General features: G+C 41.0%; 1 protein-coding gene across 4 annotated transcripts in view; it reads right to left on the reverse strand.

Moving 5' to 3' along the window:
* ZNF366 (zinc finger protein 366) overlaps positions 1 to 14,165 on the reverse strand; it is a 66,521-nt gene that overhangs the window by 21,717 nt on the left and 30,639 nt on the right. For 2 of the 4 annotated variants that reach the window (XM_059418039.1, XM_059418038.1), the window contains exon 2: positions 10,778 to 10,842. The exons of the other annotated variants lie outside the window; for them this stretch is intronic. In XM_059418039.1, coding sequence (XP_059274022.1) covers positions 10,778 to 10,808 — 31 coding nt within the window. In that variant the 5' untranslated portion in view covers positions 10,809 to 10,842. The remainder of the gene's footprint in view (positions 1 to 10,777; positions 10,843 to 14,165) is intronic. 4 annotated transcript variants of the gene reach the window in all.

Below are 14,165 nucleotides of genomic sequence, written 5' to 3' on the forward strand. Positions count from 1 at the left end.
ATGTCACAGAGTCCCCTTGGCAACTTTTGCATTTTCATCTTCCACCTGGAGCAACCTCAGGTGCAAATTTCCAAGATTGGGGCATCTCTAAAACTGTGCTTGCCTCTCCTCCTTTCACACAGGTGTCCGGGTAAAGGCTGACTTTCAGTGATTCCTGAGGTGCGTGACATTTCGTTGCTGAGCCGGTTACTGACTGCATCCTGGTGACTGCATCAGGTATGTGGGGGAGAGCCTGTGAGCTGGAGTGTAAACCAAGGACTCTGCTTCCTTTCACGTGTCTCCTTGCCATTTTTCTACACTCCGCATGTGGATAGTGGTAGAAAGAACCAAGTGGTCCTGACTCCACGTTTCCAGGGAGGCCCTTTGTACTGAAGTCCTCTGAGTTTGAATAGAATACCTAGGGCCCTGGCCCTGTGAGAATGGCTACATGCTGAGCAATGTAGGGTGAGGGTCCCAGGGGTGAGGGAACCAACAGCTTCTACTGATTTTCTTCAGTCCTTGATGGACCAAATGTAGATTAACAAGGACCTAGATAGTCCCCAAATTGCACATGTGTCTTCATGGGAGGATTGGAAACTGAAGCACAATTAAAACAAAATGGGTCTTTTTACATTGGATTACCAATTCCATATACAGATGAACCAACTGAGAGAAAAAATAGGTATTTGTATTATATGAATATTTGGGCATTACTTAAAACTGTTACATAAAATCATCAGAAAATGAAAAAATAATGGCATTAATCTTTGCTTTGTATTTATGTGGTGGTTTGTCTTCTTTCCATGGGTTTGGAAGTTAGTAATTAAGAGCAAGAGTTTGCTTATTTAGCACTGACCAGAATTTATTAGCTTTTTGTGTGTGTATTTTCTTGTTAAGCAGGTATTAGATAATGCATGGCTAATGAGGTCTGGTATCTCTATACCAGTGTTATATCTTCTACTAGAAAGCTACTTACATGGAAATGGATGTTACCCCTAATTTTGAAATAGAAGGTGTTTTGGTATATACATATTATTTTTGCCTTTGTTTAGTATCTTTGTTTTTAGTTGTGATATAGTCTACTAATTGAGTCACTTTACTGTATTAGAAGTGACATTTTTAATACAATACTAATTTCAAAAGCATACTTGTTTTCAGTGTTTGCATTTTATCACCATCACCCTAGTAAGGCAAAAAAACATTGTTGAACAGAGATATTGTGTTTTTAAACATCAACAGAGTTGTTGTCCCCAAAGGCAGAGATTTTCTGTATATGCATTTTAGTTTCCTCCCTATTTTAATATGATTACAATTTTCTCCTGTTTCTGACTTGTGTGTATACATAACCTATCCCTAAAACAGTAGTGTGCCTATTCTGGAATAAAATCATTAATTCAGGAGCTTTAAAAAGGCATTGAGATCCATCCACAGGCATTTTCCCAGAACTTTAAAACAGCAGTCCCCTCTGCATAAAGATCTTAAGGGATACTAGCAGTCCCTACAGAGGTCAAGGAGAACTGGATCTGCTTCCTCTCAGCCCTCTTGAGAGAGAAATCAGCCATAGCTGCTGCTAGTTATTAATATCCCTGTCTTCTGGGCACAGGGTGCTAAGGAGAAGCCCTAAGGGGTAAAAAGAAAACCACAAAAAGCAAACTCATTGGGGGTGGGGAATGTTGAAGGGAAGAACAGGGAAAGGATGTTTTCTCCAGGAGGTAATTTATCTTGAAATCAGTTGACTTACAACTCTGGCCTCTACAAAAATATTAACAAACTCCTAGAAATCCTCAGTGTGGACCACCCACAGACTCCCCTCTATTTCTAAAAATAAGTCCACAGGCATCCATGGCAGATAGGGATTCCCATTCAGGTGGCAAGAATGGATTCCCATTCAGGCGGCAAGAGAGATCTGAGTGACACAGTCATCTTGGTCAAAGGCAGACGACTGGGGAACTGCAGGCCCTCCCCTGGCCAGTAACCCATGGCTTCCCCCAGAAAACTGGCCTGTCGTAAGACCATTCCCCATTAGGATGAGCAAGACCATATGTAAAAAAGAAGAACTGAAATTGTAAAATAGCCACCTGTGGAATAGTTTGGAGCTTTGCTTTGGAGGCTGAGGATCTAGATTTGAATTCTTTGTGTTAGCAGCTATGAGGAACTGAGCAAGTTAACTTTGGGGCTTGGTTTCCTTGGGAGTTGGGATATCCCCACTAGGTTGTTGGAAACTTAAAATAGAGCATGTATGTGAAAGTGTGTTAAACACTAGATGGCATGGTACTCTCGAGGGGTAAGAAAGAGTAGACAGGAGGGGAGGTTTGCTGTTGTGATCGGTAGACTGATGCTGACTGACAGCATCTCTCTTTTCCATGCTGAAGCTCTTGGTCAGCCTCTGGGTCTCTGCTTTGCAGGTCAGAACATAGACTGGACTCATTAACCCTGAGTTGATCTTGTCACAGCCGTAGATGTGAACCACACTACAACAGGCCAGTGGGTGAGGTCAGGACACGGGTATTCATTCAGTGTGGGGATTAAACTTCTGGTTTGAGACTACTCCCCCATCCCTTCTCTCTGACTGTCTTTCCTATTATGGTGATGGCAACTTACTGTTAAATGATTTGTTCAATAAATACTTATACATGTATACATTGTACATCTCTTAAGAGAAATGAAAGTCTCTTTCATTTGCAGATGTAATCTTGCAGTTTTCTGTAAATTGAACTTTTTTTCAAAATAAAAAGTGAAATTATGCATTGTACATCTCTTAAGGGATAAAAAAAAAAAAAGAGAACAGATGGGTTTGGTGAGTGGGGACCAAAGGGATATGGTGGCTTGTAAGGTCTTCAGCCAATCTGTGGGAAGCTGAAGGATTGCCCCTAGTCTAATATCAGAGGTCACCTTCCCAGAGACAGGAGGATCTGTTTGTCAAACCCCAAGTCTCAGATACTTAGGACAGTGCTGAGCCAACAGTGGCCAACTGACTCTCACAATTCCTGCTAGGAACTGGGTCTGTTTTGTTCACCCGGCAAGTGCCGGACGCCAAGGAAATGCTCAAGAAATTGCTGTGGGTTGAGAGAAGGGAGGAAAGCTCTTGTTTTTAGTCTCCATATGGAACTTTTCAATGTATAATTTTATCTTTATTTAGCCTGCAGATGACTTTTTGAGCCATCCCTAATCAGAGCATGAACACACTCATAAGCTCTCAGATAATTATTGTGGGAGGAACTTGAAATATACATCTTGTGTGTGCTATTTCTTACCCTCCTCAGTTTCCAAGGGCTGCCTTCCCTGACCTGATCCTCAAATCAGGGTAAGCCCTACATCCTGGCTATTTCCAGGATGCAAAGTATATGGAAGCTAATGCTGGGGAGCCATCCTCAAAGTGCTTTATAAGGGTCTGCAACCCAGTTGGAAAACAGATGCCCAAAAAGGCCAACAGGCAAGAGTGACTAGAAAGACAGACCTTTGGGGGTGCCTGGGTGGCTCAGTCAGTTATGCATCTGCCTCTTAATCTCAGCTCAGGCCTTGATCTCAGGGGTGTGAGTCAAGCCCTGTAAGGAGCCTACTTTAAAAAGGTTGGGGGAGGCGTGGATCAAGAATGTGAAACCTAGACCAAGACTAAGTAGTCACCCTGTGCTCTTCCATCTAAAGAAGATATTTGGAAGGGTAGTAGCAGTCCACATTTTGTGCTGTGAAGTGAGTGTGGAGGTTTAGAATAATCACAAATTTTCATTGCTACTGTCCAAGAATGTCTCTGACTTTCTTCCTTGTATACTCAAATCACCAAGGCAAATGGACTATAAATCAGGAAGCGAATAATTTCAGGAGGAAAATACTGGGTTGATCTGTGTTAGAAGAATCTGGAACTTAAGATGTCTTTGTTCATGGGTATTATCCACAAGAGTTAGGGATGAGGAAATGGGGAATGAAAAGATTTTAAAAACAAAAATAAAATCTCCTTCTGAACCATAAGGACCAATTAGAAATGCAAGGCCTACGATGAAACCACATTTAGTTTGGGAAAAAAAAAATTCTTCTAATAATGCCCTTTAATCAGGAATTCACCTACTGCACTAAAATATAAATATTCCCCAGATAAAATTACTGGTATTTTGTGGTTCTCACTCGAATCTAAGGTCATTCCAGTAAATGGTATCAGAAGAGTCATGGTGAGTCAGCATGCCAGAGGCAGATCTGCTTACCTTAACTCCATAACACTGATTTTTGTTCATCTTGAAATTTATGAAAAAATATTCTCTCACATTCTTTACTCCTTGGAGCTTTCCACATTTCATTGGAAAATGTTACATCTTGCTTTTGGAGGCACTGGCTTCCTTTTTGATTTGAGAGAGTGGCACTTTCTTATGTGGTCTACTTGGAGCGCTGCTCTCAACAAAGATGGATGCAGGGAGGAGGTGGGCATTGAGGAGACATTTAAGATAAAGCACCAGTGCTAAGAGAAGCAAAGGGTAGGGTGTTGAGGGGGAAGGAATCAGGAAGGCAGGATGAGAGATATATGGATTCTGTTCATGCAAGAAAGTTTTGTAACATTCCTCCAAAGTGAGATGTTATTGGATCACCTGGTTCTTTGTGATTTTGATAACAAAAGAACTTCAAACCTTAGAATTAAACATTGTAATGATGGAACACTATTGTCTTAAGATATATGTAGTTGTATTGCTGAGTTCTTCATCTGTGTATATTTGGCAAATAAGAATTCAGTCTTGTATTCCTGTAATTGGCAGGAATAGAAGGGTCTCTATGCAGCTGGCAAATAAGGCAATATGTTCCAAAGAAAGGAATTGTCTGCCTTGTCACACCCTGGATTAGTGGTATACCTAAAAAGAGGTAACCAGCTACCTCTGCTAACTACCTGCTAGCAAGATCCCAGGTAGGGTCCTTCTGGATGGCCTTGTGGCCCTTATTTAATTTATAAACCCAAATTTATAAACCCAAAATTAATTTATAAACCCAATTAATAAATTAATTAAACCCAATTAATAAAACATAATTAACTTATAAACCCAAAAGGAGGTAACCAGCTACCTACTTGCTAGCTACCTGCTAGCAAGATCCCAGGTAGGGCCCTTTTGGATGGCCTTGTGCCCCTTATTTAATTTATAAACCCAAATTCCTCCCATTTTGTTGTAAAGTAATCTGTCAGCCTACAGCCTGGTGGTCAGAAGATATTAATTGGTCATGAGACCTATTTACATGTAAAACAGTTAATTGAACTCACATAATTTATTTTCTTAGGTTTCTAGAAATCACCAGGACATTACATGGTTAAAGTCGTTTAGTTTTTCATTGTTTAGATTGTCCATGCTGAGTATGCATATATACCATATATATTGACATGTACACCAAAAAGGTCTTATTAAAACAGTGACAAATTTAGCTATTAACGTGCATAAATTAAGTAGATGTGGAAAAAAATAAATAAAGAGATGTGGGTCTCATTTAGGAAAGTGCTAATGCCTAGGTCAAGTTTCTGGAAAGCAGGAGTGAATATAACGACTTGGGCCCTGGAACAGCTGCTAGGGTGTTGGGGTTATCTCTGCCCTCGTGACCCATTTAAAGGAAGGAAATGAATTGGAGATGTGACTTAGCAGTTTTCTTTCCCAACCCTCAGAGCTAACATATTTCTTGTGGATGGAGCTGTAACTGGAATGTTAAAATTTTTTCCTCCTTTCTTTTGGGGGAATTATCCTTAGAATATATGTCAACGTTTTTTTGTTTGTTTTTTGGTTTTATGTTTGTAGATGAAGTACATTTGATACAGCCCCTTCTAGCTAAGCAAATATAAACATGCATATTATAAAGCTTAGTTTTGTCTATCTCTGGGAATGACAACATATTGTTAGGTAGGCCTTAGAATAGGTAGCTAATGCCAGAAAATATGACCCTCTGGCAAGCAAGGGTGGTAAGAATTAACCCATAATAAATGAGGCTAGCCATCTGTGGAAGGAACCTATCTTAACAGCATAACTCAAGGCTGTATTTTTGGGAGAGGGGTGTGAAGAACTGTTTTGTATCTTAATTCTGGTGGTGGTTACACAACTCTATTTGTCAGAGCTCCTAGAACTCAAATGAATTTTACAGTATGTAAATTAAAAATAAGTTTAAAAATATAAAAGAAACATACCCCAAAATGCTACTCTGCACATTAGTATAAAAAAAGTAACGGAGGATATTTGGAAAATACTAGTCAGGGCTAGCAGACTTCACCCTCTAATCAAGTCTTATCTTTGGAATGTATCCAATAATATGCATATGATTTATGAAGAGGGGAACTCAGTTACAAGTATTTGGTGATCTTAAATATTGATCTTTCCAAAGAGGAGACTTTGAATGTGGCAGATATATCAGCTTGTTTGTTTGTTTGTTTTGTTCTGTATGTTTTCTGAACATACCGAAATGTATATGTTATGGAGGCAGGCATGGTGCTTTAAATTACACTTCAAGGTCTAATTTTTGGCCCCAATTGCATATTCAGTAAATAATTACTTCTCCAACATTTTTGAAATGTTTGTCTACCATCAGTGGACAGGATCATTCTGGTCATTAGGGAAGATATTTCTCCCCCTTGTAAATCAATAGATTGGTATTGACATGCAGGTCCAAAGATAACTCTTGTGAATGAATCATTTCCTCTAAGAGTGATTAATGGAGTGATTTTATGAAATGGAACACATGAATGTCCAAACCCACAGACCCAATCCTGAGTCACGGCAGCCCCATCAGATGCTGCTATCCCATAAAGTCTACCTGAGCAGTCATCTGCCATCTGTCTTTTATACCTTACACTGGATATGAGCCAGACTGTCCCAAGATTGTACAGGACAGGAGGCAGAGAGAACCTCACCTACTGGAGGCTTTATGGAGATGGACAGGTGAAACTCTCCTTTCTATCAAAGCTGGAAGAAAATGCATCACTTCTCTGACGTTTATCACATTTGTCTGTCTGACTCATTGAATACTAGTTCCTGTGTTGCTAGTCACCTTCCCTGTGGGTAGGTATCTTATATTTCTAACAATCTAGTTAGAAAGTCAGAAACTTGCCTGGTGTGTTAACTGTTGTTGGGATCCAGTAAATGTGTAGAAATTGATTTAATAAGTCCCACGTTTTAGCTTGTTCTTGTTCCCTGGTCCCTATTCTTACCTGAAAGAAAGAATAACTGGTTGACCTGCCCTGTCCCAGTTCATCCTAGGCCAACTTCACATCAATACACTGCCAAGAACAACTCTGGTGAGGAAGGTGGTTTAGCTAAGGTATAGCAATGGCTAGGGTTTTGCTTTTCAGAAAGCATGGCCCTCTTTGCTTGCTGTGGGTACAGGATCCTTAGCCAGCGTAGGCCGTATTCCTTTGACCCAAAAGGTGGAATTCCAGTCCTGTTATACTGAAATAATTTGAGTGAATGTGGGAAGGCTCTGGAAACGCCCAGTGATCAAATGCCACCGAGCCTCTAAGGGAATGTGTCACCCTAGAGCAGAACATGCCCACGTTCTAGCAAACAATATCCCAACAAGGCAGGCCACCACAATTTCTCTCAGTCACTCCATAATTGTGAGTTCCCCCATGATCTGCTGGGCAAATGTCCATTAGTTTTGTGGAAATGCCCACCCTAATGGATCTTCAGTCTAACACTCTCCCCGCTGCACTATCTCGGCTGCCTGCCCACCCTAATGGGCAAAAGGATCTGTGACCTCACCCTTTCTTTTTATTTTTATGTAGAGAAAAATTCCTGCTCTATTTCTATCTTCTGACACATGATCACTTTTTATCCTGGATACCAGTTTTCACCTCATACTTTTTAGTTTAAGGTCTTCTGTTTCCTGTTGATTTTTCTACTGATTCTGCTCACTAAAAGCATTCTTGGAAAATACATAAATGTATTTATTTCCTCATGTACTTGTACCCCCAGCCTGTCTCTGGAAGGAAATACAAGAATCTAGTAAGACTGGTTGCCTCTGAGGAGGTAGACTATATGGCTAGTGGAGGAAGGCTTGGGAGTCCAGCACTCAAGTTACCCATTCAGGATGGACTGTTGCCGTCATAGTCTATAGACATGGAAAAGTGCCCTGTGGGTGTCGAGTTCTCTGGGTGGAAAGGAAACTTTTAATTGTGTACCCTTTCAACTTATACTTTAGCAAACTGTGACTGACTTAGCTGCTCAAATACTTGCACTAAAAAAGAAAAATTCACATTGGCTTTCAAACAGCAAACATTTGAGTGGTTAAGAACTCTCTGGAAGCATTTCTTTGGACTTCTCAAGTTTTCTGCCCAAGGTCTTTTGATGCCCCTGGCAAAGTTAATCCTAGTTTAGACTTTGGGCTTGCAGCTTTGGGACCCAGGGAAGTTAAGTGTAAGCAACCGCAAAGAGTCAGACATGGAGAAACCTCCCCAAAGGCATTCACTCGGGAAATTTCTTCAAGTGCTTTTGCTGTGCCTGCACTGTGTGGGAGCCAGAGGATAATGTCTAATTTGCCAAAAGCTAACTTCAAGGAATTCATGGTCTGGGAGAAGAAACTGACAAACAGATGTGGAGAAAAAAATTCTAGGAGCTACAGTAGAGAATTCTTGAACTGGCAGGTTGATTTGCTGGATATGAGGGAACGAGAAGCAGAATGGCATTTCTTTGACATAAAATAATTTCTTTCAAGATATTCCTTTATTTTTTTATCATTAAAACTTCCATTAGAATAACAAAAAAACAGATGGAAGAGTATCTGTGAATGTGAGAGAAATGAAATTGCCCTTTCCCCCAACTAGTGCTCTAGTCTCCACTAGCAATGTATCCTGTAGAACAGAGGAAGACTTTGGTGACTTGAAAATTGGGCTGACCTTTGATGAACTTCATTAAGAAAACCGGGAGTATATAAGACAAAAATACATTCAACCTTGGAAGTTCAGATTAAATGAGTTTGATATGAAGATTCACAGTAATTACAGAATCACACAAGGCAAATATGACTAATCCAGTTTCTTCAAGCTACCCATCCCTGAGTTTATCCTGGCTCCTTCCCCAGTGCTGAGAAGGAACTTTGGGATGCTAAGGATGAGACCCTTGGATTATCAGGTCCTCTTCCAGGGCACTAAGGTAATTAGGGTGCTTAAAATCTTCTTCCAGGGCAAAAGTCCAAGCCTATTTATGACACTGTACAATCATAAAATGGCAAAGCGCAAGCCTGCTCCAGCCCTCAGACAGAATTAGTCCCTCCTTCCTCTCAGCTCCCACAGTCGGTGCCCACACCCGTCACACCGATTCCTCCCTGAGCACTGCAACAACCTGCTTGCCCACGTCACTGGGATCCCCTTGAGGGCTGGACTGATGCCTAAACTTCTCTGAGTCTTCACGGCCTTGTAAAATGACTGGTACTTACCAACAGTTTTAAGTGAGACATTTTCAAATTGCAGTAACTTTCTCGTCATAAAATAATCTTACTCTGTTCATTAGCACTAACTAGTAGATAAAACTACAAAAAAAGTCTGTGGAGTTCTTTCCTTGTGCTCTTTTCTTTCTACTTCCCATCTAACAAATAGACAATGCTTTTCTGTTGTTGTTTAGGATTAGTCATCAAAAGGAACATAATTGGGGCGCCTGGGTGGCTCAGTGGGTTAAGCCGCTGCCTTCGGCTCAGGTCATGATCTCAGGGTCTTGGGATCGAGTCCCGAATCTGGCTCTCTGCTCAGCGGGGAGCCTGCTTCCCTCTCTCTCTCCCTGCCTGCCTCTCCATCTACTTGTGATTTCTCTCTGTTGAATAAATAAATAAAATCTTTAAAAAAAAAAAAAAGGAACATAATTTATTTTCAGATGTGGTTCATCTTGCTAATTAAGTGTTGTGCTTAGAGAATTGCCCTGAAAAGCAATGCTCACATTCCCAAGAAGGAGCACATTCATATCGGAATCCATAACTTCGAATCTAACTGGTCTCTTTTCCATACCTCAAGTGCTTATGACATTAAAATGTGATAATACTCCAAGATTCATAATCACCTCCACGTGTCTCATTCTAGCATTCTTCTTTGACAGTTTCTCCCTTTAATATGTTCTCTCCCATAAATCCCCAATACTAACTTTATGTAAAAGATAAGGAAGAAAAGGAAGGAGGGAGGGCACCAAGAAGTCAGCTTGCCAACACCTTTCACATTGGCCATGCATTGTTGGGTGGTTGCTAGAAAATCTTGTTCACTGTTTCTTAGAAATGGCTGTTAGCCTCTCTCTTTGTTTCCATTCCCAGAGCAAGGACTGTAGTCTGGTTGCCCACTTCACTCCTAGGTTTCCTTCAACAGTTTCCATCCACTCTTCCAGACCATTTTTCTCCTTTTTTAAAGATTTTTTTTTAAAGATTTCTTGAATACCAGAGTCAAATTAATCTCCTAAAAATTTGGCCCTTTTTCTTTTTTTTTAAACTCTTAAATACAATTTGTATTTTTTTTTTATTATGCTAGTCACCATACAGTACATCCTTAGTTTCTGATGCAGTGTCCCATGATTCATTGTTTGCGTATAACACCCAGTGCTCCATGCAGTACGTGCCCCCCTTAATACCCATCACTGGGCCAACCCATCCTCTATCCCCTTCCTCTCTAAGACCCTCAGTTTGTTTTCTGGAGTCTGTAATCTCTCATGGTTCATCTCCCGGTCTGACTTCCTTCCCTTCGTTTTTCCTTTCCTTCTCCTAATGTCCTCCATGCTGCCGGATACCCAACTTTGGCATCAACATGGACGGGACTGGACGAGATGATGCTGAGTGAAATAAGTCAAGCAGAGAAAGTCAGTTATCATATGGTTTCACTTACTTGTGGAACATAAGGAATAGCTTGAGGACATCAGGAAAACTCGTCTCTTTTTCTAAGACAGCTCTCTGTTAAGGAACCAACAACAATAGTGTATAGATATTGCTATACATAGTTTGTAGAGCTTGCTAATTGCTGCTCCTATATCCATTCCTCCTTCTACCTTTAGGATTTGAACCTAGATTTTGCTTGTGGTGACTATGTGCCCAGCCGAAGTGCTAGCCTTTTCAGCATCCCTTGAGGTAGGGGTTGTCTGGTGCCACAGTTCTGGCCAATGAGATGTAAGCAGCGGGGGGCTAGGGATTTCTGAGAAAGCTCTTGCATTCCTAACACAGAAACCACCTGCTTTATCTTTTCCTTTTTTAATTCTTTCTTTCTGGAATGTGGATATGAGGTTGGAAGTGCAGCAGTCATATCACAACCATGAAACAAAGTTAATGACAACGTATAGTAGAGGGGAAGAGAGCAGTTGCCAGTATGAAACTTCAGTGATCCTCTTGGTGCTGGTCTTCTGGTTTTTTGGCAAAACAAATCCTTTACTTCATTAGGAAAATGTATGCAGTGTTCTGTGTCTACAACTAAACAAAATCCTTACCTGTTACACAGGGCAATGTAAACTTTACTCCCTGACATTCAAAGCAAATGTGAACTCCTCTCCCTGACTTTCAGGTCCTTTAAAACAGATCCAACTGATTTCTTCTTCTCACGAAAACCCTCTCAGCACCAAGGAGCAAACTGATTTCTATCTCCCGGCTTTTGTTTAGACTGGTCAGCCTCCCAGGAATATTCTTTCCATTGATCAATCCCATAGTTCCAGGCTTCCTCCCAGAAACTTTTCCACCCTAACCCTTATGCCCAGTTTTCTTTTCCTCCTTTCTTTCTCTTTCTTTCTTTTTTTTCTTTTTTAAGTTTTAAAAATTAATTTGAGAGAGAGTGCCTGTGAGAGGAGGGGTGTGGGGCAAGGGGAGGAGAGAGAGAATCTCAGGCAGACTCCAGTGAGCGTGGAACCCACTCAGACTCTATCTCAGGACCCTGAGATCATAACCTGAGCCAAAAACAAGAATCAGATGCTTAACCCTCTGAGCCACCCAGGTGGCCCTTCCTTCTTTCAAATCTTATTGTATCACCCCACTGAACCCTGGGTTAAATACAGTGTTTGTTTGGGATTTTGGGGGGGTGTTTTGTTTTTTGGTTTTTTTTTTGTTTGTTTGTTTCTTTTTTTTCTTTACTTCACTCTGGTTCCTTCACACATAGGTTTTGTTTTCCCATAAGCTCCTTTCAGCCTGAGATTCATACCCGTCTGTCTCCCATTGTGCCTTGCATGGTACTAATTGCCATGAAGTTACTTGGTAGAGAACTGTTGCCTGGTTAAGATTCTTACTATGCACTGCTATAGCTGCTTTTTGAAATACATTTGTTTGTGGCTTTATGAGGACATGTGAATTTAGGTTGTATTTCCATCTAGGAAGAGATACCTGCATTCCCATGTTTACAGCAGCATTATTCACAATAGCCAAGAGGTGGAAACAACCCAAATGTCTGTCAATGGATGAATAAATCAAGAAAAGTGTATGTACTGGAATAGTATTCAGCCTTAAAAAGGAAGGAATCCTGGCATTTGTGACAGTATGAATGGAGCTGGAGGGCATTCTACTAAGTGAAATAAACTAGACAGAGAAAGATAAATATTGCATGGCATCCCTTATATGTGGAATCTAAAAAAAAGTCGAATCCCCTAGAAACAGAATGTTGAGAAGTAGGTGCCAGAGGCATGGGTGTGGGGGAAATGGAGGCTGGTAAAAGGGTATATAATTTCAGTTATATGATGAAAAATCTGAGGATCAAATGTAAAACATGGTGACTCTAGTTGATAACACCATACTATATACTTGAAATTTGTTAAAAGGGTAGAACTTAAAAGTCCTCTCCCCTCCAACAAAAACGTGGTAAATATGTGGGGTGATGCATGTGTTACTTAACTAGTTGGAGGGGATCCTTTCACAATGTATAGGCGTATCGAGTCATCACGTTGTTTAAAGATCTTACAATTTTATTTGCCAGTTATACCTCAGAAAAGCTGGGGGGAAAATGAGGAATTCTCTTCAAAGATACGTCCTCCAAATACCTTAAAACATCAGCGGAAGTGTGTCTTATTGAATAGCAATCTCTAGTCAAGAAATTGCAATGACTTTTTTATTTCATATATTAATCTTTTTAAAAAAATTTAATTAGCAAAACAAAAATGATGGGGAACATGAAATAATCATCTCTTTTGGGAAAGACCTTGGAGAAAATGCCCACAGGACCCATTTATAAGTGTCTTCGAGTTGCTTTGGGGCACTCTGAGGAGTCTCAGTGTTGCTTGGTAGAAACTCCACAAGGCAGTCTTGATAGAAAAGGACAGAGTCCAAGCTTATGAGCAGTGATGCCCAGGCTTGCAGGACTCAAAGGATACCTTGGGGACCTCAGGGGCTCAGGAGTTATTGCCAGGTTACCTCCACAAATTGACCTCTGATGTATATGTTGCCCACCTCAGGCAAGGCAACATGGGGGTGAGGAGAGAAGGGATTCTCCTGCAAAGAAGTATATGACACAGTGCCTTTCCTCCAGGAGCTTGCCACCTAGCTGAGGAAACGAGCTGGAGATTGTAGGATCACAGACTGTCTGAGTTGGGGGGTACCTAAAAGGTCTAAAATGTCAGCCACGTTATAAGTCTCTTAACCGTTCATAAAGGTGTTTAGACAGAGCTGATACTGTCTAGCTTAGTAGTGAACTGAATGAGATAATATATCTTGTAGAGTGCCAGCACATAGTAAATGTCATTCAGTCTGTTTTTAATATTATCATTATTACAAGTCAGCAAATTATGTTCGGTAAGGATGCTGGTGATAAGATACCACCCAATTAATAGTGGGTGAAAGGGAAAGAGGGAGGGGGCATGCTGGCATACTGAGGAGAAGGCACGCCCTGTGGGGCTGCTTCTGGTTACAGTGATTGATCTGGGCTGTCCAGTGAGGGTCTCGCATGGTGCATCAGTCTATGGAAACTTGCCTCAGGAGATACAGGGACACTAACTGTCACTTCCTGAACAAGAAGTAGGCGTCTAACCACAACCCTGTCACTACCCCGAGAGCTAACAGAGCTTACCACAAGCAAAGCAGCAGAGTAGGACCCCACAGGGATGATGCCCTGACCATTTTAAAGTTGCATCATCTCCCATCCTCCAACTCTTGCACGGTGCCATGCTTTATTTTCCTAGTGGCAGTCAGAAGAAGTCTTTGCCATTCATTTATTTGTTCTCTGTCTTACTCCACTAGACCATAGGCTCCGTGAGACCAGGTCTTTGCCTGTTCTATTCACAGTTGTACCCACCGAGAAGAGTACCCTGCAC

This window comes from Mustela nigripes, chromosome 12 (genome assembly GCF_022355385.1).
Source record: "Mustela nigripes isolate SB6536 chromosome 12, MUSNIG.SB6536, whole genome shotgun sequence".
In the NCBI taxonomy this organism is placed as follows: Eukaryota; Metazoa; Chordata; class Mammalia; order Carnivora; family Mustelidae; genus Mustela; species Mustela nigripes.